This window comes from Rhinoraja longicauda, chromosome 24 (genome assembly GCF_053455715.1).
Source record: "Rhinoraja longicauda isolate Sanriku21f chromosome 24, sRhiLon1.1, whole genome shotgun sequence".
In the NCBI taxonomy this organism is placed as follows: domain Eukaryota; kingdom Metazoa; phylum Chordata; class Chondrichthyes; order Rajiformes; family Arhynchobatidae; genus Rhinoraja; species Rhinoraja longicauda.
In genome coordinates this window covers 32,770,611-32,794,725 of record NC_135976.1, presented here as the reverse complement: position 1 = coordinate 32,794,725, position 24,115 = coordinate 32,770,611, and the positions used below count along the sequence as shown (strand labels likewise).

The window sequence follows — 24,115 nt, the reverse complement described above, 5'->3', positions numbered from 1 at the left end:
GTATGGTCTCTAAATGTTTTGTTCTTTGCCACAGGTTCCCTTCACTGATCTTCTAGATGCTGCTAAGTGCGTTGTCAAAAGTCTTTTTATTCGAGAAAAGTACATGGCTTTATCCTTGCAGAGCTTTTTTAAGACAACAAAAAGGTTTCTAGAGCAGCTGGGAGACGGGCAGTGTCATGTCAATATATTTGATGAAATGCCAGATACACCCATTTCACCAGGTGAGGCCAGGCAAACCAAAATTATTAACCATGTGCACTTCCCTTTGGAAAATTAGGTGGCCTGATTGTATTGCTGTCAATTGTCAGTTCAAAGTAGTTTGTGTATTATTGAACAGGAAGATCAAGTTTGCAAATGTGAGAGGAGCCAGAACATACAGGTCTTCCCTCGGTTACGGTAGGGTTCCATTCCTGAGAACTGCTCATAACACGAACAATTCGCAAATTGGAAATGTGACTGCGATCTGTTTCCACACGGCAGAAGATGCTTGGAGAGGTGGATGGTCCAATAGGAATAAAAATTCCAGAGAAGCATTTTAAATCTGAGTTTACCTCCCTGTAACATCTGGGTGCTCCATTTATTTTCTTCATATCTCAATTATGTGTGGGTTTGTAGCTTAATTGTCCTCTGTAATTTGCCCTTGGTGTGTAGGGAATGGATGGAAAAGTGGGATAATGTGGAACTATTGTGAACAGGTGATCGATGGTCGGTGTGGACTCAATGGGCCGAAGGGCCTGTTTCCAAGCTGTATTCCTAAACTCTAATCATGTATGGTTGATATGGCGTGATATTATCCTTAATAATGTATAGGGTAACATTGTACCAAATAAAAACCGAGAATTTATCTTTCTACGCCATTGTCTTGCAGACTCGTCTTTCCATTCACCATTTGCTGAAGAACACCCATACAAAAATTGTGACCCAAATATAATGCCTGAGGATATTGGGTTTGGCTGCAAAATGATCGATGGAGTCACACATGTATATTCTAAATCAAATTTAATGGACAAGTAATCACAACTTCTGAAATTATTTTTAAACTAGTGTGGAGTAACTCAATGTATTTTCATTCTGACACTGAAATGCCCGAGGTAATTTTCAGCTGGCTCTTTGATCTGTTTGCCCAATTTTGCTGTATCCAGGAACCAATATACCTTTTTTTTTTCCTGTTATTTTTCAGAATATGGATATCACTGGCAAGGCCAGCATTTATTTCCCTTGCCAAGTCATGATGCAGGGTCTCGTCCCTCATAATCGACAATTCCTTTCCCCCAACCAATGCTGAGTTCCTCCTGCAGTTTATTTATTTTTAATCCAGATTCCAGCATCTGCATCCTCTTCGTTTCCATCTTTGTTGGTATCTATAAGAGATCTGAGGGCTTTACAGAGTCATTGAGCTGAACAATCCCTTCCGTCCACCTTGTCTATACCGACCAAATTTGCATTCTGGGCTAGTCCCGTTTGGCGCATAATCTCTCTGAACCCTTTCTATCTATAAGATAGACACAAAATGCTGGAGTAACTCAGCAGGACAGGCAGCATCTCTAGATAGAAGGAATGGGTGACGTTTTGGGTTGGGGCACTTCTTCCCCTGACTGAGAGTCAGGGGAGATCTCTTGTTTTCATACCTTGCCCTTCCATATATCTCATTTCCCTCTCCCCTGACTCTCAGTCTGAAGAAGGGCCACGACCCGAAATGTCGCCCATTCCTTGTATCCAGAGATACCGCCTGTCCCGCTAAGTTACTCCAGTATTTTGTGTCTATCTTTGGTGTAATCCAGCATCTGTATTTCCTTCCTACACCTTTCTATCCATATCTTTCCAAATGTTTTTTGAATCCCTTTTGTCCTCTATTCTCTGTGACAGTGTAATTTAAACTCGATCCTCAGAAAATATTATCTTTAAAAAAACTGCACATAAAAATGTACTTTGAATCTGAATTTTAATCTGGTTTGTTTAGGTCTACAGAAGTGGATCTGCCTTGTCCAAATCTTCAGGAGTTTACTGCTGACATGAATGTTTTAATGGCATTAATAATCAATGGACCAGTGTAAGTGCAATAGTAATGACTTAAAACAAATTTATGCCATTCTATTTATTTTCCTATTGGCAACACAAATCTAGTTTTTGCCTGCTATCAACATTGTGTGTAGTGCAAAGCAGAAGGAACTGACAGTTAAATTGATATCTAACAGTTGTGTAAATACAGATACAACAATAAAATGACAACAATGGATGAATGCCTTTTATCTCATTTTGCCAGCGCTTTTGTAGAGCTAACCACTTTGTTCCAGTCCCCTGATTTTTCCACATAGCCGCAGGAAGAAAAAAAATCAATAGATTAGAAAAATAATAAATTCGTGACGTGCATTTAAAGGTTTTGTAGTTTTCTCTTGCATTGCCAAAAAGAAATTGGTAATTGCTGTTTTCCTACAGTGAAGTTGAATCCTGTCCTTAATGCACACTAGCCAACTTTCAAAGTAAAAGATTATCAGTGGAGCACCATTATTTCAAATACATTACTTTAATACTCGGCTTATTCTTTCAGAATATGTGGGTGGTTGTGCAGCTTGCCAAACTACTTTCCTTTCTTCTCAACAGGAAATCCTTCTGCTATCGACGCCTGCAGTATCTGAGCTCTAAGTTCCAGATGCATGTCTTGTTGAATGAAATGAAGGAGCTGGCTGCACAGAAGAAAGTACCACATCGAGACTTTTACAATATTCGCAAAGTAGGGATATGAAAACTTAATTTTCACTCACTCATCCTTCTACTTTCTTCACTGTCTCAATCATTCTATTTTAAACTCCATCCCAAGTAATTATAATTATCACTGCAGAAATGTAGCTCCGATGATGCATCTTGTCAACACTGTATTTAATGTGGAACAGTAGATCTTTGGAGAAAGTAACATTGAACTAGAAGTGACATTGAACCTTCTGCAGTTCTTTGTCTGGTTCATAGTATTTGCCTCAGTGCAGCGCAGTAAGTGCAGCGCCTTACAATGCAAGAGACCCGGGTTCGATCCCGACTACGGGTACTCTCTGTGTGGAGTCTGTATGTTCTTCCTGCGACTGTGTGGCTTTTCTCCGGGTGCTCTGGTCTCCTTCGACATTCCAAAGACATTGCAGGTTAATTGACTTTTGTAAATTGTCCCTAGTGCGCAGAATAGAACTAGTGTATGAGTGATCGCTGGTTGATGTGGACTCGATCGGCCAAAAAGGCTGTTTCCACACTATATCTCTAATACTAACACTAAGCATACTGGAAGGATGGTGTACACCTTGCTAATTATAAGGTTATTTTTTGCAGAGCAGTCATAGTTATAAATAATTTATTATATAATATTGTTGCATGTAAGGACATCTTGAGGATGTTTTAAAGGAGGTGCCAGGATCTAATTAACCACAGTACAGATTGTGTAAATGGGCCATTATTAGAAATATTTCAGTATATGTACAGTAGAAATAACTTGTCTCATTATAAATTACTTCAGCAACATTTAGCTACCTCTTAATTCAAATCTGCTTTGTTCAAATGTTCTAAGCATTACATATCTATCCTGGATTTCCACTATAATTTAAATTGCTCAATTCAAACTTTTGAATATGTCGTTTTTTGTGCAAAAGTATGGTTTATGGGAAAGAATGCGTATTAATTAATGGAAATCAAAAAATGCAGATAAAAATGTTACACTAACACACTAAATTTTACACAAACACTAGCTATTTGGAACACTAAGTATGTTTGGCAATATCTTGGGAAGGGAAACAGTTAATATTTCAAATAAAAGAGTTGAAGAAAGAAATGTTTTATGTTTTGGATAAGATGGGGTGAAGGGAGGATCGATAGAACAAAGGTAATATCAGGGGTTGGGGGAGGCTAAGGTCAGCCATTGTCCACATGGCACTATGCAATTGCAGCCTCACTTGATCACTGATATGCCCTTTGTCATCATGGTTTTTATTCCCATTATAGTAAAGGATGAGGATATGGCATTTTTGTTTAGAGCAAGTTTGTAATCATTATTTTTAACAATAGAATGGAATCGAAGAAAGGGAATAAAAAATAGCAACTTAGTGAAGGAAACATTTGCATTTATCCTAGTGTGGAACAAAGGAGTTAGTTTGTATTGTACTAACTAATTTACTGTTAAATTCATTTTGATTATAAAATATTGTATATCAGTATTTGATTGTGATCTATTTTCCCTGATCTACTGTAAAAGCAAATTGTAACATTCATTTCTCAGTCATATTGCAATATTTTCCATGCAATAAAAGTTTTCAATAATGGGTATTTAGGTAGTTAAAGTTGATGTAGACCAGACTCCTGTTGACTGTTTAAAATCTTCTGTCGATTTTATGATTTATTGAGGATTTCTCTAATTTATTTTTAATCTTTTACCTTAACCGACAGGTTGATACACACATTCATGCATCATCTTGCATGAACCAGAAACACTTACTCCGTTTTATCAAGCGTTCAATGAAGAAGAACCCTGATGAGATTATTCACATGGAAAATGGAAAAGGGCAGACTCTGAAGGATGTCTTTAAGAGCATGAACCTCACAGCGTATGATCTCAGTGTGGACACGCTAGATATGCATGCGGTATGCATAGAGTGTAGCTTGCAGCTGGCACAAAAGCTGTATTCATTACAATTGGCCACAGCATTTCTCAAATGTGCTTTAACACCATTTCTCAGCTAGTACTGTCATATCAGTCACTTTCACTGCAATTGAAATGAAAAATGAGGACGTGCTCATCCAATCTGGCGTCACTTCTGGAGAGTGAAACAGAGAAGGTCTCGACCCAAAACGTCACCCATTCCTTCTCTCCTGAGAGGCTGCCTGACCTGCTGAGTTACTCCAGCATTTTGTGAATAAAGACCAAAAGGTTTGGTCGATTACTTAGGACCAGAACCAGTAAATGATAGAAATATACAATCTTTAAGGTGCAGAGAAAGTGGAAGGAAAGGATAGAACAATGAGAAGATTTTAAAGGGTGGTGTAATCGTGGAGCTGCTGCCTTACAGCGCCAGAGACCCAGTTCGATCCTGACCTCGGGTGCTGTCTGTGTGGAGTTTGTACATTCTCTTTGTGACTTCCTGGGATTCCTCTGGCTGCTCTGGTTTTCTTTTGCATCCCAAATACATGTGGGTTTGTAGGTTAATTGGCCTCTGTAAATTGTCGCTGTGGATTTGGAAGTGGAATAACATAGAAATGGTGTGATCAGCGTGTGGTCAGCGTGAACACAGTGAACCTAAGTCCTGTTTCCATGCTGTATCTCTGTGTTACGACTGGTAGAACCAATATCTTTTCTTTCTCAACAGGTTGTTGAGTGTAGCTCACCTTTCTCCTCTTGGGTTTTTTTCCCCATTATAATAAAGGATGAAGAGATGGCATTTTTGTTGGAGAAATTTGTAATTAGTATTTTAAACAATAGAATGGAATCGAATCCTAAAAGCAAAGGATCGAAGAATAACAACTTTGTGAAATAAACATTTGCATTTATCCTAATGTGGAACAAAGGAGTAACTTTCATACGGCAATTACTCATGGAGAGTCACAGGACATGGAAAATGGCCTTTCATCCCAAAGATATCTTGAATTCATGCCAGCCAAGATCAAAGATGATTAACTATGCTAATCAGATTGGCCTACATTTGGCCCATTTTCCTTTGCACCTTTCCATTCCATGTACCTATCCAACTGTCTTTTGAATGTTGTAATTGCATCTGCCTCTGTCACTTCCTCTGGCAGCTCAGTCCATATAACCACCATCCAAAACCTACCTTCCATATCCCTTTTAAAGGAGGCTATGCTATTTTTGCCCCTCACAATTGTACAAAACCCTATAAGATCACCCCTCAGCATCCTTTGCTCCAGGGAACAGTCCGAGCCCAACAAATCTTATAACTCAATCCTTCAGTCCTGGTAACTTTCATATGAACCTTTTCTCTCTAACTTAATCACAACCCCCTTCACCACTCTGTCTAGCTGTATCGCCATTTTCAGCAAACTTGTATTTGTTGAACAAAAGTATCAGTTAAACTGACAATCCTATTTTTTTTTTCTGCTACTCTTTTTGTTCATTACCTATTTACACTTGAGCTAAACTTGTTTTACCTGAACATTCATTGATCTGATCAATAATATTCCAATTGAGCAAAACATGTATTAAGACCTGAAAGTACTTCTTTTGTTTTACCTCGTACAAAGCAATTTAGTTGATGTATTCTTTTCAATATTGTATCAGTAATGGAAAGAACAAGGTCATCTTTTTTTTGGATTATACTGTACTCTGAAAAAAAAATTGCAGACAAAACAACTTTTTAGATTAAAACTTCTGTCATGTTTTTCTGTCGACTTCAAGATGTGATAACTGCAGACAGATGGTGTATGCATAGACTGTGGTACACAGGTGACAATGGTGGTGTAGTGTGTAAATGACCAGGTTAGTAATTCAGATGCCTTGACTAATCACCCGGAGACCAGAATTCAAATGGCCTTCATAGAATTTATGTTCAATTAATAATTTGGAATTTAAAAAATAAATTCATTGGTAATGAAGATATTAAAGCAGTCTGATTATTGTAAAAAAACAATCTTTCACCATTGTCCTTCATGGGAGGAAATTGGCTTTCCTTAACCTGTCTGGTCAGTAGATGACATACCACCTTTGGTAACATTAAAAAAATGTAGAGCGTTTAAATGTGATCTAAAATTGCTAGTTCATCGAGCCCATTCCACACAAAGTTCCTGAAGACTAGAAACGTGCTGCCCGCAGCCCACTTTTCTCCATACCTCTACCACCCCTCCACTTCCCATTTGCCCAAAGCTGACCTATACCCTTAATGGCATGCAAGACATGCTCCATTCCAAAGACTTGCCATTCTTGACCATTAGGCCATATAATGCCATAAGCCAATTCCATCATTCAATGGATTGTGGCTTCCCTGTGGTTCAAATGTATATATTAAACTTTATTCCGGTGTCCCTTTAGTTAATAAAACTCGTATTTAAGGTTAACCAAGAACTCCCATTTATGGAAGAGTGTTTCGTACCTCTAACATGGTCTGCTTGTGGAGATGGTTTCCTTCTTCTGAATAGCCTGGCTATAGCTTTTGAATCAGCTCCCAAAACCTAGCCTTATCTATATAGTTTGAATGCAGGTTATAACATATAACATATAACAACTACAGCATGGAAACAGGCCTGTCCGGCCCTACCAGTCCACGCCGACCATTCTCCCTGACCTAGTCTCATCTACCTGCACTCAGACCATAACCCTCTAATCCCCTCCTATCCATATACCTATCCAATTTACTCTTAAATAATAAAATCGAGCCAGCCTCCACCACTTCCACCGGAAGCCCATTCCATACAGCCACCACCCTCTGAGTAAAGAAGTTCCCCCTCATGTTACCCCTAAACCTTTGTCCCTCAATTCTGAAGCTATGTCCCCTTGTTGGAATCTTCCCCACTCTCAAAGGGAAAAGCCTACCCGCGTCAACTCTGTCCGTCCCTCTCAAAATTTTAAAAACCTCTATCAAGTCCCCCCTCAACCTTCTACGCTCCAAAGAATAAAGACCCAACCTGTTCAACCTCTCTCTGTAGCCAAAGTGCTGAAACCCAGGCAACATTCTAGTAAATCTCCTCTGTACCCTCTCCATTTTGTCGACATCCTATAATTTGGCGACCAGATTATAGCAGCAGAAAATGTAGATAAGTTGATGTGGGGAGACTGGTTTGTGTGATAGACTGGGCTGCGTTCCCTAGTCTGTCCACCTACTGCCTGGTAATGTATTGGTTTACATTATTGTCATGTGTACAATGAAAATAATTGTTCTGTGTGTTATCCAGGAAAATCGTACCATAGATGAGTACATTAGATAGTGGGAAAAAAAGAAAATAATCAGAGTGCAGAAGATACTGTTACAGACACGGAGAAAATGCAGATTAAGGAAAACTGCAAGGGCAACAACGAAGTAGATTGGAATATGGGGAATTCATCCTTGGCATATGAGAGATCTGTTCAGGACTCTGTTACCAGCATTGAAGAAGCAGTTCTTGAATCTGGTGGCTCACGTTTTCAAGATTTTGTATCTTCGTTCCCAACGGGGAAGAGAGAATGACTGGGGTGCGAGAGGTCCTTGGCGGCTTTCCTGAAGCAGCAGAAAATGTAGATAAGTTGATGTGGGGAGACTGGTTTGTGTGATAGACTGGGCTGCGTTCACAAGTCTCTGCATTTTCATGCCGTCTGGTTCAGAGCAGTTGCCAAATCAAGCGGTGATGCATCTGGATAGGATGCTTTTTCTGGTGTATCTGTAGAAATAGGCAAGAGTCACTGGAAGCTAGCAGGTAGTTGGTTTAGTTTATTGCCACAGTGAAAAGCTTTTTGTTGAGTGCGTGCTAACCTATCAACAGAAATTGCATACGTGTTTACAATTGAGCTGTCCACAGTGTACGATAAAAAGAATAACGTTAAATGCGAAATAAAGTCCGATTAAAGATAGTCTGAGGGTCTTCAATGAGGTGCATAGTAGCTCAGGACCGCTCTCTAATTGTTGGTAGGATGGTTCAGTTACCTGATAACAGCTGGGAAGAAACTGTCTCTGAATCTGGAGGTATGCATTTTCACACTTCTGCACCTCATGCCTGAAGGGAGAAGAGGGAGTGACCGGGGTGAGACTTGTCTTTGATTATGCTGCTGGTCTTGTTGAGGCATGAAGTATAAGTAATGGCAATGTTTCTATCATAGATAAAAACGTGTTGCTACACATATAACAGTTCACATGGCACTGTTGGCTTCTGTACATCAATCTAGTTATTAACATTTTTTGAGGTGTATGTACACCATAACATTATGTTCTGTCACAAAAAAAAACACTGAGTAATAGTATAATTCGGCACCCCAATACAGCTCCTTATTTTGGGTGTCTTTCTGAGGACTTGACCAAATCAATGCCTCTTTAAATTCAATGCCATCTTTTTGATGACTCAATCTACAGATCTTCCTCCTTTCTGTGCTCTGAACTTTATCCAATGCCTCTGTGGGGGAGACATTTCGTGAACTATTATTCAGCCAATACTTCTCCAGTTCTTAAGTAATGGTTTTTGAGCTTGGGAAGTATGTCCCAGTTTGAAACTGTCTTTGCTTCATACATTTTAACGATTTAGATCAGAATTTGCATGGCATGATTAATAAGTTTGGAGATGACAAAGTTTGTGGTAACAAAGACAGTGAAGTGTGTTATCAAAAATTACAGCAGGATTTTGATCAACTGGGCAAGTAGGCTGAAGAATGGCTGATGGAGTTCAATGCAAATAAGTGTGAGGCATTTGAGAAGTCAAACCAGAGTAGGACCTTCACAGTGAATGGGAGGGCCCTGGGCAGTATTGTAAGACACAGGGATCTAGGAATACAGGTGCACAGTTCCCTGAAAGTGGGATCACTAGTAAATAAGGTGGTAAATAAGGAATTGGTACTTTGGCCTTCATCATTCAGGATATTAGTATCATAGATGAGATATTCTGTTACAGTTGTACAAAATGTTGGTGAGATTGCGTTTGGACTATTGTGTTCAGTTTTGGTCGCCCTGCTATAGGAAGCAAGGCATTAAGCTGGAAAGATTTTAGGCTGCAGAGAAGATTTTCGAGGATGTTGCCAGGAGTCCAGCGCCTCAGCTACAAGGAGAGGGTGGGTAAGCTAGGAATTGGCAGGCAGGTTTGCTAGCGCTACACAGGTGGGTTTAAATTAAAAAGTGGGGGGTGGAGTCAACAACGTGGACGCGTATCCGTGCAGCTAACAGGAAAGAGAGTGTAGGAAAAGTCACGTTTAAACTAACAGGGCAAGGAGACAGAGGGCCATAAAAGGAGGACAGAAGCAAACGTTAGAAGGGAGATAACAAAAACTAACCTGAAAGCTTTGTGCCTTAATGCGAGGAGCATTTGAAATAAGGTAGATGAATTGAATGCGCAGTTAGTAGTTAAAGGATATGATATAGTTGGAATTACGGAGACATAGCTCCAGGATGACCAAGGCTGGGAGCTAAACATGCAGGGGTATTCGATATTCAGGAAGGATAGACTGAAAGGAAGAGGAGGTGGGGTGGCATTGCTGGTTGAAGGGGATAGTAATGCAATAGCAAGTAGAGACATAAGCATGGATGCTGTAGAATCGGTATGGGTAGAACTGCGAAATAGCCAAGGGCAGAAAACGCTTGTTGGAGTGGTGTACAGACCACCAAACAGCAGTAGGGAGGTTGGGGATAGCATCAAGCAGGACATTAGGATGCATGTAGCAAAGGCACCGTGGTTATCATGGGTGACAGTGTTTAAAAGACACTTGGACAGGTACATGGATAGGAAAGGTTTAGAGGGGTATGGAGCAAACACTGGCAGATGGAACTACCTTAGAAGGGGCTGGCATGGTCAAGTTGGGCTGAAGGGCCTGTTTCTGTGCTGTATGATTCCATGCATGTTTTGCTAAAGGGCTGTGCTGATCAGCCGTTGTCAGAGCTTTCTCCGATTTTCAGATCTCACGAGCAGCAGTCCCAGTTGAAATTAGCTTTCTTTCGTGGTCCTTAAATTTTCTTGTCTGTGTCTCTTTGCACTGTGTCTTTTTTACCCACTAAGGCTTTAATTCTGATCTTTATGTATGAATAGCATAAAGTTAATTCCCCTTCTAGATTATAAATGTCATGCTTTTCTTTAAATTCTGGCAGGATGAGGATTCCCTGTGAAAGGAGAAGGAGACTCAAGCCTCAGTACTATGAATAGTAAGTACTCGTGCCCTAGATGTGTTCCTGGTCCTTTTTTTAAACCAACTTATTTTTAATCCATCTGATTTGATTGGCTTTTCTGAGGGTCAAAATTGAATTTGGGGTGGGTGAGGATGGGAGGGAAAATATACCATCCTCAATTAATCTGTGAAAAGACTATTTGTACAGGAGGAACAATTTACTTGCTATAAGGGGATTCCTTTTGGCTCAAAAATCTTCGTACATCATGGTTACAATTACAGGGCTTGAAGAGAAAACCAAATTAATGGGTTCAGTAAAAAAAAAAAATCCTGTAACATCCAAGGATAACTTAACATTCATAGTATTGATGTCTAGATCTTCTTCAAACCTTCAATGCATAGAGTAACACCTAAATATATAGTTTGTAATATGGTCTATTGAAGTCAGTGGAATGAATTTCGGAGGCATGCACCCTGTACTTAAACTCCTAGTTTTTGTGGGAAATTCTAATTTTATTTCAAACTTATTTAGTTCTGATTTTCCATTGAATGATTTTGGGATTGCTATCAGTTATCTCATGTTTAGTCAGAACTTCATTCTATAAAACTTTCATTAATTAAAGCTGAACGTTAATGCGTTTAGCTATAAGGCAAGGTTTCAGATTCAATTCGCTGTTTTTTTTGTAGCTTTCCCCTCTAATCCTGATCCAACCTGACCCAAAATGTCACCCAATTAGGTTCTAAAGAGAAACTGCCTGACCTGTTGAGTTACTCCAGCATTTTGTGTCTTTTAAAAAATCTTTTATCCTCCTTCCTTTCACCTTAAGCCTATGCCCTTTTGTTTCAGACATACCACGGGGAAAATATTTTATTATAATACCCTATCCATGACTCTTGTAATCCCTCATAATTTTATATACCGCTATCAGGTCATTTCTCTGTGCTCAAGGAAAATAAACTTGATCCAATCTTTCTATAACTAGCACCCTGCAATCCAGCGATGCTGACATTAAAGCTGAGCAATGTTCTTGAAAGATGGAACAGGCATGCAGGGCTGAATCGTCTGTTTCTGAATATATTTATGTTCTTTCTGTCAAAAATGACGTTCATTCAGAACTATCTAAATCTTTAATGATTTAAGTTCCCTGAAGAATGCAACAAATTCAGGCCAGAATTGAACTTTGTCATCTAAAGCATACAAAAACTTATTTACAAAGTCGAAGGCGAGAAACATTACTTTGCTACTGACTGTAAAATCCAGGCTATTATATCAACTGGAGTAAATCAATAAGCATGGCTCAATAGGTTATTGCCTAACTTTCTGTCAGTTTTTGTACCAATAAATGTAGTTAAAGAAATTTACTTTCTCACATCGGATGCCGTCAACTTCAATCACAATCTATTTGGTTTCTTATCAGCTCAGTCACTTCCAGAACCTCTGAGCTTTTGATTTTTGATCTGTCTCAGGCTTTTATATAAACGTAAACTCTCTGATTTCAAGCCATTTAATTACTAATTCCTGATCTAACTATTTGCTGCCGAGAAATATTAGGGGTGGGGCAGCACAATGATTCAGCCGTAGAGTTGCAGCGTTACAGCTCCAGAAACCCAGGTTCGATCATGATTACAGGTGTTATCTGTGTGGAATTTGTACGTTCTCCCCATGTCCGCGTGGGTTTCCCCAGGTGCTCTGGATTCCTCCCACAATCCAAAGACGTACAGGTTTGTAAGTTAATTGGCTTTGGTATTAAAAAAAGGTAAAATTGTGCCTGGTGTGTAGGATACTGTTAGTGTACACAGGCATGTGAATTTTCCACGGATTTCCGCGTTTTTTAAATCCATTTTCCGCGCTTTTTGCATGGTTTCTGCGTTTTTCACTTTGCCAAATAAACGGAGAAATCGGATCGAAAAAAAGAAAGGAAAAAAACCGATGTATAGACTTGTAATGAACACTAGGGTTCCGTTAGAGGTCGCTAGGGGTTCCACGGGAAATCCCCCCGCGCGCCCTGGAAGTCTCCCCGGAAATGTGGCACCTAGGCTGAGCAAGGCAGCCAATCTCGACCTCATCAGAACTTCCACGGCCAATTTGTCAATTCAGCTGCTAGATTCCGCAAGAAATCTCCCGATGCCCTGGAAGTCTCCCCGACAATGTGGCACCTAGGCTGGGCACGGCAGCCAATCTCGACCTCATCGGGACTTCCACGGCCAATCGATGGGTTGAATTTGCAACCTGCGGCCGGGGCTCTGCAACTCCAGCCCAGCTGGAGTCAGTAAATCTATCCCCATAGCCGACTTCCTTGGCCTGCTGGATAAAGCAGCAAAGCTCTGGAACCAAGAGTGCCAGAAAATCAGTGGTGGAACTATTATGAGTAAATATTAAATTTAAGTGCAAGATTATATAATATAACTAAATTAATTAAGACAGGGTTAAAATATAAAACACAGCAGAAAAGCCAATTACCACCTTTTTGGGCTGATTATCAATTAATGTGCGAATTTACTTCTAAATGTTATTAGTGTACAGTGACATATTCACATTATCTTGTAATGTCTGTTTTTACTTTGAAATGCACTAAAAGAGGCTTGAAACTGATAATTTTGCGTAAATTTTCCAATTTTTTGACCCCCGTTGTACGTCTCGCGCAAGCGGTCTGCTCTTTTCCTGTTTTTTTACCTCATTCTCATGCCTGTGTACAGGAAATCGCTGCTCGGCACAGACTCGGTGGGCCAAAGGGCCTGTTTCTGCAATGTATCACTAAACTAAATTGTTTGTACAAGTTGGTTGCTCCGCAGCACAGCAGCAACAGTTCTAGTTGTGGGTTCTACATCTGGATAATCAGTAATGCCTGACGGTCATGGTGTTAGCTGTGACTGAATTGGGTTTACACTCAGGATGACCTTTTCCTTTGCTTGCTGTGTCAGTGCAGACCAGGAGAAGGAAAATGGATTAAATATATGCTAGGTCCAGGCACTGTTACAAGGCAGAGAAAACTGGTGTTGGCTTGCATTGCTTTAGTTTGGAAGTGATGTCAGGGGTAACGATTTGTTAACGTGGGGTATTGGGTGCTAGTTGGAGGATCATGATCAGTGAGCCCTGGGAGGGGTCAGTAAACTGGGAGTCTGTGATTGAACGATGGTGGGTGGATTTGTTTCATGTGGTCAAAGCCTTCTGGCTGTGCAGGCAAGAAAGGGTTTAGTTGGGAGAGGCAGGTTGTATCCGTGGGGATAGACACAAAATGCTGCAGTAACTCGGCGGGTCAAGCGACATCTCTGAAGAAAAGGAATAGGTGACGTTTCCGTGAGGAGTTTGGATGAAGTGATTTGTAGTCGAACTGATTGATGGATGGAGGGGATGCAAGAGAGTTGAACAAGGTTTGTGTTTTTAAAATGGTGGAGAGAATGGAGGATTGGATTTTAGAACTGATGATAGGAGGGCCAGTAGGAGAGTTGGTAAGTCCATCACTTAGGTGCAGATTTAGCTGGATTAGAATCCCAAACTCAGGCTGAGACCTACAGAAATGAGGCATCCTGTAAATGCCATAGCTCCAGAGCAGGCAGCACTCTGAAAGCCTTGTGGGATACTGAGTGCCCCATGACATACACCCTTTGGATCCATGCTACCTAAGCAATACTGGCCAATGTGCAAAGTAGCTGGTAAACATTGGTGTAAACTGTGACCGATGGAGACCAGTTTCCAGAATTAGACAATTGGAACTTAAATCCCAGCTAATCACACTCCACGTTGGGAAACTTTGACTTTCATATGACTGAAAAAGGCAGTGCAGTGCCATTAAATTTTTAGGCAGGGATCTTTTGTTGTGGGACTTGGTTGTGAAAGTACATTGATTGGAAATTTTATATTCTTGAAAACAGCTAATCAGCAGAGCATATGGTTATTTCAGTAAGCTGAGAGATCTGCTCTTCTAGTAGGAAGAGCTAGTAGTAGTCTGCTGATCATCAATTTGGGATTTGATTAGCGATATGGGGCATTGTGATCAGTAAGTCATGGTAAGGGTTGGTGATTAATGTGGTGAGTTCAGGTCTGTAGTTCCATTGTTTTTATTGTTTTATATCTTCTTTAAACTTTAGTAATTAAAGGTATTTTGAAGTAAATTTGATTATTTTTGAATATTTTAATTATTTGAGATGTCTCTAAACTATGTTTTTAACAGTTGTAATCTTTGGAGATGGTTTAAAAATGCCTTTGAAAGCAACAAGGTGTCAGAAGGCCATTGAGGTTCTGGGGATAGACTCAAAATGCTGGAGTAACTCAGCTAGGCAGGCAGCATCTCTGGAGAGAAGGAATAGATGATGTTTCGGGTCAAGACCCTTCTTTAGACAGAGTCGGGGGAGAGGGAAATACACAGATATAAAGGGTAAGATGTGAAAATAGGACAAAGGGAATAGAAATCATAGAAAATGTAGAATAGATCATTGTTAGCTGGGAAAAGGTAACAACAAAGCAAACAGAGATAAAATGTAGTCAGAGACAGTAAGACTGGTCGGAAAACTGGGAAGGGGGAGGGATGGAGAGAGAGAGAAAGCAAGGGTTACTTGTTGGAAGTCAATGTTCATACCGCTGGGGTATAAGCTGCCCAAATGAAATATGAGGTGCTGTTCCTCCACTTTGCGCTGGGCCTCACTTTGACAATGGAGGAGGCCCAGGACAGAAAGGTCAGTGTGGGAATGGGGGGGGGGGTGGAGTTAAAGTGTCCAGCAACCGGGAGATCAGGTAGGTTTAGGCGGACTGAGCAGAGGTGTTCAGCGAAACGATCGCCAAGCCTGCGCTTGGTCTCGCCGATGTATAGGAGAACACATCTGGAACAATGGATACAGTAGATGAGTTTGGAGGTGGTGCAGGTAAACCTCTGTCCAAGAACCCAGATAGTCTTTTCAGGTGATGCAGAGTCGAGGGGGGGAGGAAGAGGCATCTCCTGGTGTTGCATCTCCTGCGGTTGCAGGGGAAAGTACTTTGGGAGGGGGTTGGTTTAAGTGGGATGTTGACTAGAGAGTTGCGGAGGGAACGGTCTCTGGAAAGCGGAAAGGGGTGGAGATGGGAAGATGTGGCGAGTGATGGGATCCCGTTGGAGGTGGCAAAAATGTTGGAGGATTATGTGCTGGGGACTGGAATCTGCAGATCTTCCATTTGAGGCCCAGTCACTGCTTGCAGCCCAGTCTGTCTGGGAGATCAGCTATGTCATTGAAATCTCTAGGTTGATCAGTCCTAGGTTGATATTGTGAAATCAATAAAGATGAGGAGCTGCTTAAAAGTTGAGGTCTCGAATCAAGTAGATGAGTGGATTAAGATGACCTGGATCAAGATGACCTGGATTATTTTCAATATTGTAAGATAGACATAAATTGCTGGAGTAACAGCGGGAGAATGATTTCAACTTGAAACGCACCCATTCCTTTTCTCCAGAGATGCTGCCTGTCCCGCTGAATTACTCCAGCATTTTGTGTCTATCTTTGGTTTAAATCAGCATCTGCTGTTCCTTCCTATATATTGTAAGATTTGTCTACACCTCATCTGAACCAATCTTTAGTTTCTCTATCTTGCGCTGACACCATGACCTCCTTTGTCATTTAGTCTCTCCTGCCACTCTTAGACCTTCCCTTACATTTTCTTTTCTTCCTGCTTCAGCTTATTTTATGCTTACCCTGTACTTGAATTATGTTACAATTCTATTAATGGGTCAATGGTACTTTATTATCACATGCACCTAGGTACAGTGAAATTCTTTTTCTCATACAATTCTTGATAATCGTACTATAAATACATGGTAAGCGGCATAGTGGCACAGCTAGTAGTGCTACTGCCTCACAACTCCAGTGACCGAGGTTCAATCCTGACCGCTGGTGCTGTCTGCGTGGTGTTTGCAGCTCCTCCTGAAATCGCACGTGTTTCTTCCAGGTGCTCAGGTTCCCCGTTCGAAAGTGATGCGGGTTGATGGGTGGATCGGCCACAGTAAGGTGACACAGTGCTTTTGGTGGCATGTATTTAATAGAGAAATGGGAGCAGTTAGTGAGAGAGGGAGGGGAAGAAAGAAAGAAATGTTGGATCTATGAGCTGTAGATGCAGAACGTAGTAGTTGTTGGAAACCTGAGACCAACGAGTATCCAGGAGTACCTACTGGATCAAGTCGTATTCATGGAGAGAAAAGAATTGATCCAATGACTTGAGTCCGATTCTGATCATCCCTACTATTTGTGGAGTTTGTACCTATTCCCTTTAATTCTGTGGGATTTGTCAGAAGTTCTGATTTCTTGCCGTCTACTGAAAGACTTGGTGTTTCTGGGGATAATTGGACACTGGTAATTACCGTACTGCAGGTGGGTGGTTGGTGATTGGGATGGTGCTGTTAATGAGCGAGTGTGAGAATAGATTACAGGGAAGATACAATTAATAAGATTGCACTGAAAGCCTGAATGGTCTCAATGGGCCAAATTGCCTCTTTTTTATGTTGCAAAGAAAGATGGGAAATATGATGATATCATATGCCCCAAGGACTACAACATATCCAGATGGATAATGAAGCAGTTTCTCAAGCTTTTATCAGAATGTGTTGAAACTGTACAGAAGGCCAAAGATAGAAGTCCAAGTTGAAATCACACGGAGAATTAAAATGACGTGATATGAACTCAGGGTCACCTTTGTTGATTGAATGAAGGTGTTTGTCAAAATGCTCACATAACCTGCATTTATTTTCAAAGATAATAGAGACAAGTTTCATGTTAGTAGCTGTAAATGTTGCTTGTACTAGTGAAGCCAGTCTTATCTTTTTGTAAAATGGAGGATTTTTCTTCAGGGAAAAAATGTTTCTTTGGAATAAACATTTCTTGAGCAGTAGCATTGAATACTAAAGATGTTGAACTAAAATGTAAGGGCTATATTTTGCTTTAGTAACACAATAGAATGGGTGGAATTGCTGCCAGGATGCTTTTGACGCTGAATGCTGTAATTTTGCAGGAGGTCACGTCTGGAAACATTTCAGACTTTATTTTTAGAAATGAAATTTCCCGTGTGAAGTGAAAGTAACGTTGAACCTGGATTTAGCTGAAATTGTAAAATGTATTGGGTGATCGAGGCACCGGAAACTATGGAAGTCAGTGGAGGTCAATGCCAGTGGATTCTAGAGGACTAATGAGTAAACTCTCGTGTTGGATTATGACAAGGCAACAATAAAGATGCAGCTGTAAACATGATTCAATTATTATTTCTGAGCTGACACTATAATATGTTGCAGTAAGAAAGGAGGTAAGATATCAGTACTCCTTTCAACTTAGTAAGTCTTTCTGTTAGTTAAAATCCAGAAAACTGATTACAGATCATTTTTACAATTCAAGCAGTTGGCATTAATAATTTACTTAACAGTAGAATTGGATATGACGACTGTAATATAAAATTGCTATTTTCCAGTTAACTTTAATTTTTTTTGTCCAAATTTGAATAACGGTTTTATTTCATTGCCTTTTTACGCAAAAACAAAGGTTTTTAAAAATTGTTGCAGCATTTTGCAGATGTGAATGGCATTTATCTTTTATCTTTCTGTTGCTTGTGTGTTTTGTGGTTTTGCTTTCTGCCTCTCCTCAACAGAGATGTCAGTAGCAGTTCTGTTTATCGGTGCATAGAGCTCCCCCGGGGAGAAACTAAAAAATAACTGTGATATCCAGACTGCTCCTAGTTATTTATGTTTATCTTTCCTTGGGATGCTGTATGGATAACGCAGCTGTGATTAGAAAATTGGTAGATGGGTAGGATGTTTAATATTTTCGTTCCCTACCTGCAGATCCTGGTTTTGACCTCCTAAATGTTGGCTTTTCTATCCTAGGATCGGAATACATTCCATCGGTTCGATAAATTCAATGCTAAGTACAACCCGATTGGAGAATCAATTCTTCGTGAGATTTTCATCAAAACTGACAATTATATTGGTGGCAAGTACTTTGGTCACATTATAAAGGTAAGAATCACAGTGGCAGTCAAGTATGTAAGAATATTACTTCGAGTAGCAGTGTTGCAAAATGGAAGATCGTTTTTTCTGAATCTTAAACAGATGTAGTTTCAGAGTTCTTGGGCACTGTATGTATCATTTAATTCTCAAGATATTTTTGTAATCTTCTACCAGAAACAAATGATTCTGGTTCTATTTTTTTGAGCAAAGTATTATATATTGTGCATGATTATCTTTATTAGTTTATTATTTCACCCCTTTTTTTAAATACAAGTTTGTTACTTGATACTAGTTCCATCAATAATTGATGCAGGTAAGTCATCAATTACTTTTTCCCTTCTTGGCAATAACTGGCCTTAACTCAACTGCATCCAATGACAAGATTTGAGATCAAGACATTAATGTACGGATAATCCCTTGACAATCTCTGTCTATATCTCCTGTTTCACTCCAATCCAATATATTTGAAGGAATAACATATTTTGAATAGCAGTAGTGAACTAAAATACATTTTCTGAGGTCTTGCCAAACAGAAAGTTGTTGTTTCTGAGAGCAGATGTTTTAGAAATTGAATTGAAGGATACAGATTATAAATGTAAAAATAAAAGATAATGAGCACCATCAGGATAATTTGTTTCTGGTAGAAACATAGAAAAATAGGTACAAGAATAGGCCATTCATCCCTTCGAGCCAGCACCGCCATTCAATATGATCATGGCTGATCATCTAAAATCAGTACCCCGTTCCTGCGTTTTCCACATACCCCTTGATTTCTTTAGGCCTCAGAGCTAAATCTAACTCTCTTGAAAACAAGATTTAAAAAAAAATCTTAAATTAAATTGTATATACAGTGCCTAAGTATTTTGAAACTAAATCTGTTTAAGATTGGCTGAAAATTATCTTCCATTTTGGAACACTGCTGCTCCAAGAAAAATAGTATTTGGCCAAATTTTTGGTTCTGTGACTAAGTTTCTATCCTTGGTTGGGAGTCAGAGTTCCACTTGGAAATGGGCATTTCCCATGTGTGCTATGTTTTCAAATTGTCCATTGAGTCTATGCTGGGTTGGAACAGAAATGAAGAAGCTAAACATTTCCCAGACTGCTCATTTATAGCTTTTAATGGGATTGATTCGGCCTTGAAATTAGATGTATGACCAACTTTTTGACCTTTTAGCAATACATGTGCGTTAAATTATTTTAATCTTTAATGATCTATTTGCGATATGGCTTTGGACCTACACAGAATTTAAATCCATGTCACATATTTGCTTAATGTAAATTGTTGATTGTAATCTGATCTTGGGTTTGGTTCAAATTTTAGTTGCCAGTAGAGCAACTAAAACATATGGAAACCTATAGTGCCGTTTATAAAGTAAAGAAAACCCTGCCCTTTTCAGGTGATAAAGTATAGTGTGTCTTGTGTCTAACCTTGCTACCCATTGTATGAAAAAGGAATGCAGACAAATTTGTAGCAGAAATTAATAGATCTGATAGGGGATCAGAATACATGAAGTGCTGAGTTATGAAGTTAATCTTCTTGTGTTAAACTCTTTATCTGTGCTAGAAGAATCTCGGGTGTTAGTCAGACATTCCCATGCAAAGAGGGAGGGAAGGGAGAAAGGGATAATTGCACTCCAAGACATCATCTTGCACCGTGTACCAAAGCAGCATTGTAATCCATAGATAGACACAAAATGTGAGAGTAACTCAGTGGGTCAGGCAATATCTGTGGAGAAACTACCTGACCCGCTGAGTTACTCCAGCACTTTGTGTCTATCTTTACTATAAACCAGCATTGCAGTTCTTTGTTTCTACTTGTAATCCACAGAATTGTTTGTCAGTAAGAAAAAAACTGCAGATGCGGGTTAAAATCGAAGGTGGACACAAAATGCTGGAGTAACTCAGCGGGACAGGCAGCATCTCGGGAGAGAAGGAATGGGTGACGTTTCAGACCCGAAACATCCCCCATTCCTTCTCTCCCGTGATGCTGCCTGTCCCGCTGAGTTACTCCAGCATTTTGTGTCTACCTTTGAATTGTTTGTCAGGGTGGCCTCAAGTGCTGGTTTATTTGCAGTGTTGAATGAATGAACCGACTTGAAAACATCTATTAACTGTAAAAACTGTTTCAATCTTGTACTCTGCAGGAGGTGATGGAAGATCTCGAGGAAAGCAAGTACCAGAATGCAGAATTGCGCCTGTCCATCTATGGTCGCACCAGGGATGAATGGGACCGACTAGCAAAGTGGGCAGTGATGCACAAAGTCTATTCCAACAATGTCTGCTGGCTAGTGCAGGTGCCACGGCTTTTGTAAGTATCATTATCTGCTCAAAGATAACATTTATTTTTAAGTCACCGTTATCTTGCATCAGTCCAACCAGATTCGATAAAGGTGAAACTAACATCGACGTGGACCCCAAAGGTGGAATATTGGTATTAGTATTGGTTCAGTACTGACGCTTGTTCCGAGATAGAATGAAAAGCTATCAAGCCAAACACAGGCAGAACAGCTAGAGTGAAGAAACCATACCAGAGTGCAGAATGTAGTTTTTAAGTATTGTAGCATAACAGTTCCAGAGAAAAAGTCCAATGTCCACAATGGGGTAAGTTAGAAGATCAGGATTGTGCCCTTGGCTTATGGAAGGGAAGAAGCTGTAGATACACACAAAAAGCTGGAGTAACTCAGCTGGACAGGCAGCATCTCTGGAGAGAAGGAATGGGTGACGTTTTGGGTCAAGGCCCTTCTGCAGACTGGTTAGGGATAAGGTAAACGAGAGATATAGACGGTGATGTGGAGAGATAAAGAACAATGAATGAAAGATGTGCAAAAAAGTAACGATGATAAAGGAAACAGGGCATTGTAAGCTGTTTGTAGGGTGAAAGTGAGAAGCGAGTGCGACTTGGGTAGGTGAGGGATAGAAGAGAGGGAATGCTGGGGCTACCTGAAGCGAGAGAAATCAATATTCATACCACTGGGCTGTAAGCTGTCCAAACGAAATATGAGATACTGTTTCTCCAATTTGCGTTTAACCTCACTCTAACAATGGAGGAGACCAAGGGCAGAAAGATCTGTGTAGAAATGGGAAGGAGAATTAAACCTCCTGCTTCACTCTGCTATCCCAGCAAAATGTTCATGTAGCTGAAACCTGTAAAAAGGGAAATTGTTCATCACAGCTCTTTGGTAATTATGTAGAAAATTCAGCATTTACCAAGCTGGGGTCAATGGTGTAAGTGAGCTTTGCGTATATAATATTTTATTTGGATGCATTTATTGAGTGACTTATTGCCAGCCAAATCCAAACGAATTCTAAAGACAAAATGGCTCTTCAGGTTCAGCTTTCCATCTTTATCTCAATTAATAATTTGTAATCTGTTCACAGCATGAACTTGGACATCATTCAGCTTTAAGAGCTGCTGTGCACAAGAGACATATTGGGTTCAACTTCTGATCTGTCTTAGAGGAACATTAATAAGCATTTGATTATGTACTTAAAGTCAACCTTTTACTTTGTTTAAATCCATTTGGGATAATTGCTTTGGTATAAATCTAACCTGTCTGCTGAGATAATGGATGCTGTGGAATCAATGAAACGATGAGTTATTTGACTTGGCATTCAATTGCTTTCAGCGATGTCTTCCATACAAAGAAACAGCTGAGCAACTTCCAAGATATGTTGGAGAACATATTTATCCCCATTTTTGAAGCGACAATTAATCCTCGCAGTCACCCAGAGCTTCATCTGTTCCTTCAGCATGTGAGTAAATTAAAAATAGTGGGACGCTGGCTATTATTCAGATTTACCAGAGGAAATGGAACAGAAACAACTGCTTGTGTTAACTTTGCATTGTGCTTCTCATTAAAAAATCCAGTTACTTCCAGTTTAATTGGAATATTGTTTAGTTAGAACCAATGTTGATTTTTTACAGCTCCACCGTTTTTTTAAATGTCTTTATTTTGTTTGATGTAAATAATATCTGTTGGAGAGAAGTAAGTCTCTTATCACTTATGTAATTTTTTCTGTTCAATTTGAATCTTTCTTGTGTAGGTTGTTCTGATCACTATTGTGATCAGGCTGCTGTGCTAATATTTTGACAAATAAAAAGATGCTGAATATCATAAGTTAATTTAAAGACCAATTTAAATTAACTATAATCATAGTGAAAAAGATGTAGGAAAATAACTGCAGATGCTGGTACAAATCGAAGGTATCACAAAATGATGGAGACCCTTCTTCAGACTGATGTCGGGGGGCAGGACAAAGATAGGATATAGGTGGAGACAGGAAGACGGTGGGAGAACTGGGAGGGGGCTGCTGGGACCCTTCCCAGTTCTCCCACTATCTTCCTGTTTCCACCTATATCCTTTCTTTGTCCCGTCCCTCCGACATCAGTCTGACGAAACGTCACCCATTCCTTCTCTCCAGAGATGCTGTCTGACCCGCTGAGTTACTCCAGCATTTTGTGATACCTTCGATAGTGAAAAATGTAGTGGATAATTCTGCGTCCTGCTTTGGAAAGTTGAACATTTTTGGAACGGATTATTGCCAAATCGATTTCACCCTTTATAGACAATAGACAATAGGTGCAGGAGTAGGCCATTCAGCCCTTCGAGCCAGCACCGCCATTCAATGCGATCATGGCTGATCACTCTCAATCAGTACCCTGTTCCTGCCTTCTCCCCATACCCCCTCACTCCGCTATCCTTAAGAGCTCTATCCAGCTCTCTCTTGAAAGCATCCAACGAACTGGCCTCCACTGCCTTCTGAGGCAGAGAATTCCACACCTTCACCACTCTCTGACTGAAAAAGTTCTTCCTCATCTCCGTTCTAAATGGCCTACCCCTTATTCTTAAACTGTGGCCCCTTGTTCTGGACTCCCCCAACATTGGGAACATGTTTCCTGCCTCTAATGTGTCCAATCCCCTAATTATCTTATATGTTTCAATAAGATCCCCCCTCATCCTTCTAAATTCCAGTGTATCCAAGCCCAATCGCTCCAGCCTTTCAACATACGACAGTCCCGCCATTCCGGGAATTAACCTAGTGAACCTACGCTGCACGCCCTCCATAGCAAGAATATCCTTCCTCAAATTTGGAGACCAAAACTGCACACAGTACTCCAGGTGCGGTCTCACCAGGGCCCGGTACAACTGTAGAAGGACCTCTTTGCTCCTATACTCAACTCCTCTTGTTACGAAGGCCAACATTCCATTGGCTTTCTTCACTGCCTGCTGTACCTGCATGCTTCCTTTCATTGACTGATGCACTAGGACACCCAGATCTCGTTGAACTCCCCCTCCTCCTAACTTGACACCATTCAGATAATAATCTGCCTTTCTATTCTTACTTCCAAAGTGAATAACCTCACACTTATCTACATTAAACTGCATCTGCCATGTATCCGCCCACTCAC

General features: G+C 40.2%; 1 protein-coding gene across 4 annotated transcripts in view; it reads left to right on the top strand.

Moving 5' to 3' along the window:
* Positions 1–24,115, top strand: part of LOC144605592 (AMP deaminase 2-like) — a 127,063-nt gene that overhangs the window by 80,335 nt on the left and 22,613 nt on the right. For all 4 annotated transcript variants that reach the window (XM_078421025.1, XM_078421024.1, XM_078421026.1 and 1 more), the window contains exons 6-13: positions 35–221; positions 869–1,010; positions 1,961–2,050; positions 2,602–2,731; positions 4,420–4,614; positions 18,583–18,714; positions 20,850–21,013; positions 22,332–22,458. In XM_078421025.1, the coding sequence (XP_078277151.1) occupies positions 35–221; positions 869–1,010; positions 1,961–2,050; positions 2,602–2,731; positions 4,420–4,614; positions 18,583–18,714; positions 20,850–21,013; positions 22,332–22,458 (1,167 nt within the window). The remainder of the gene's footprint in view (positions 1–34; positions 222–868; positions 1,011–1,960; positions 2,051–2,601; positions 2,732–4,419; positions 4,615–18,582; positions 18,715–20,849; positions 21,014–22,331; positions 22,459–24,115) is intronic.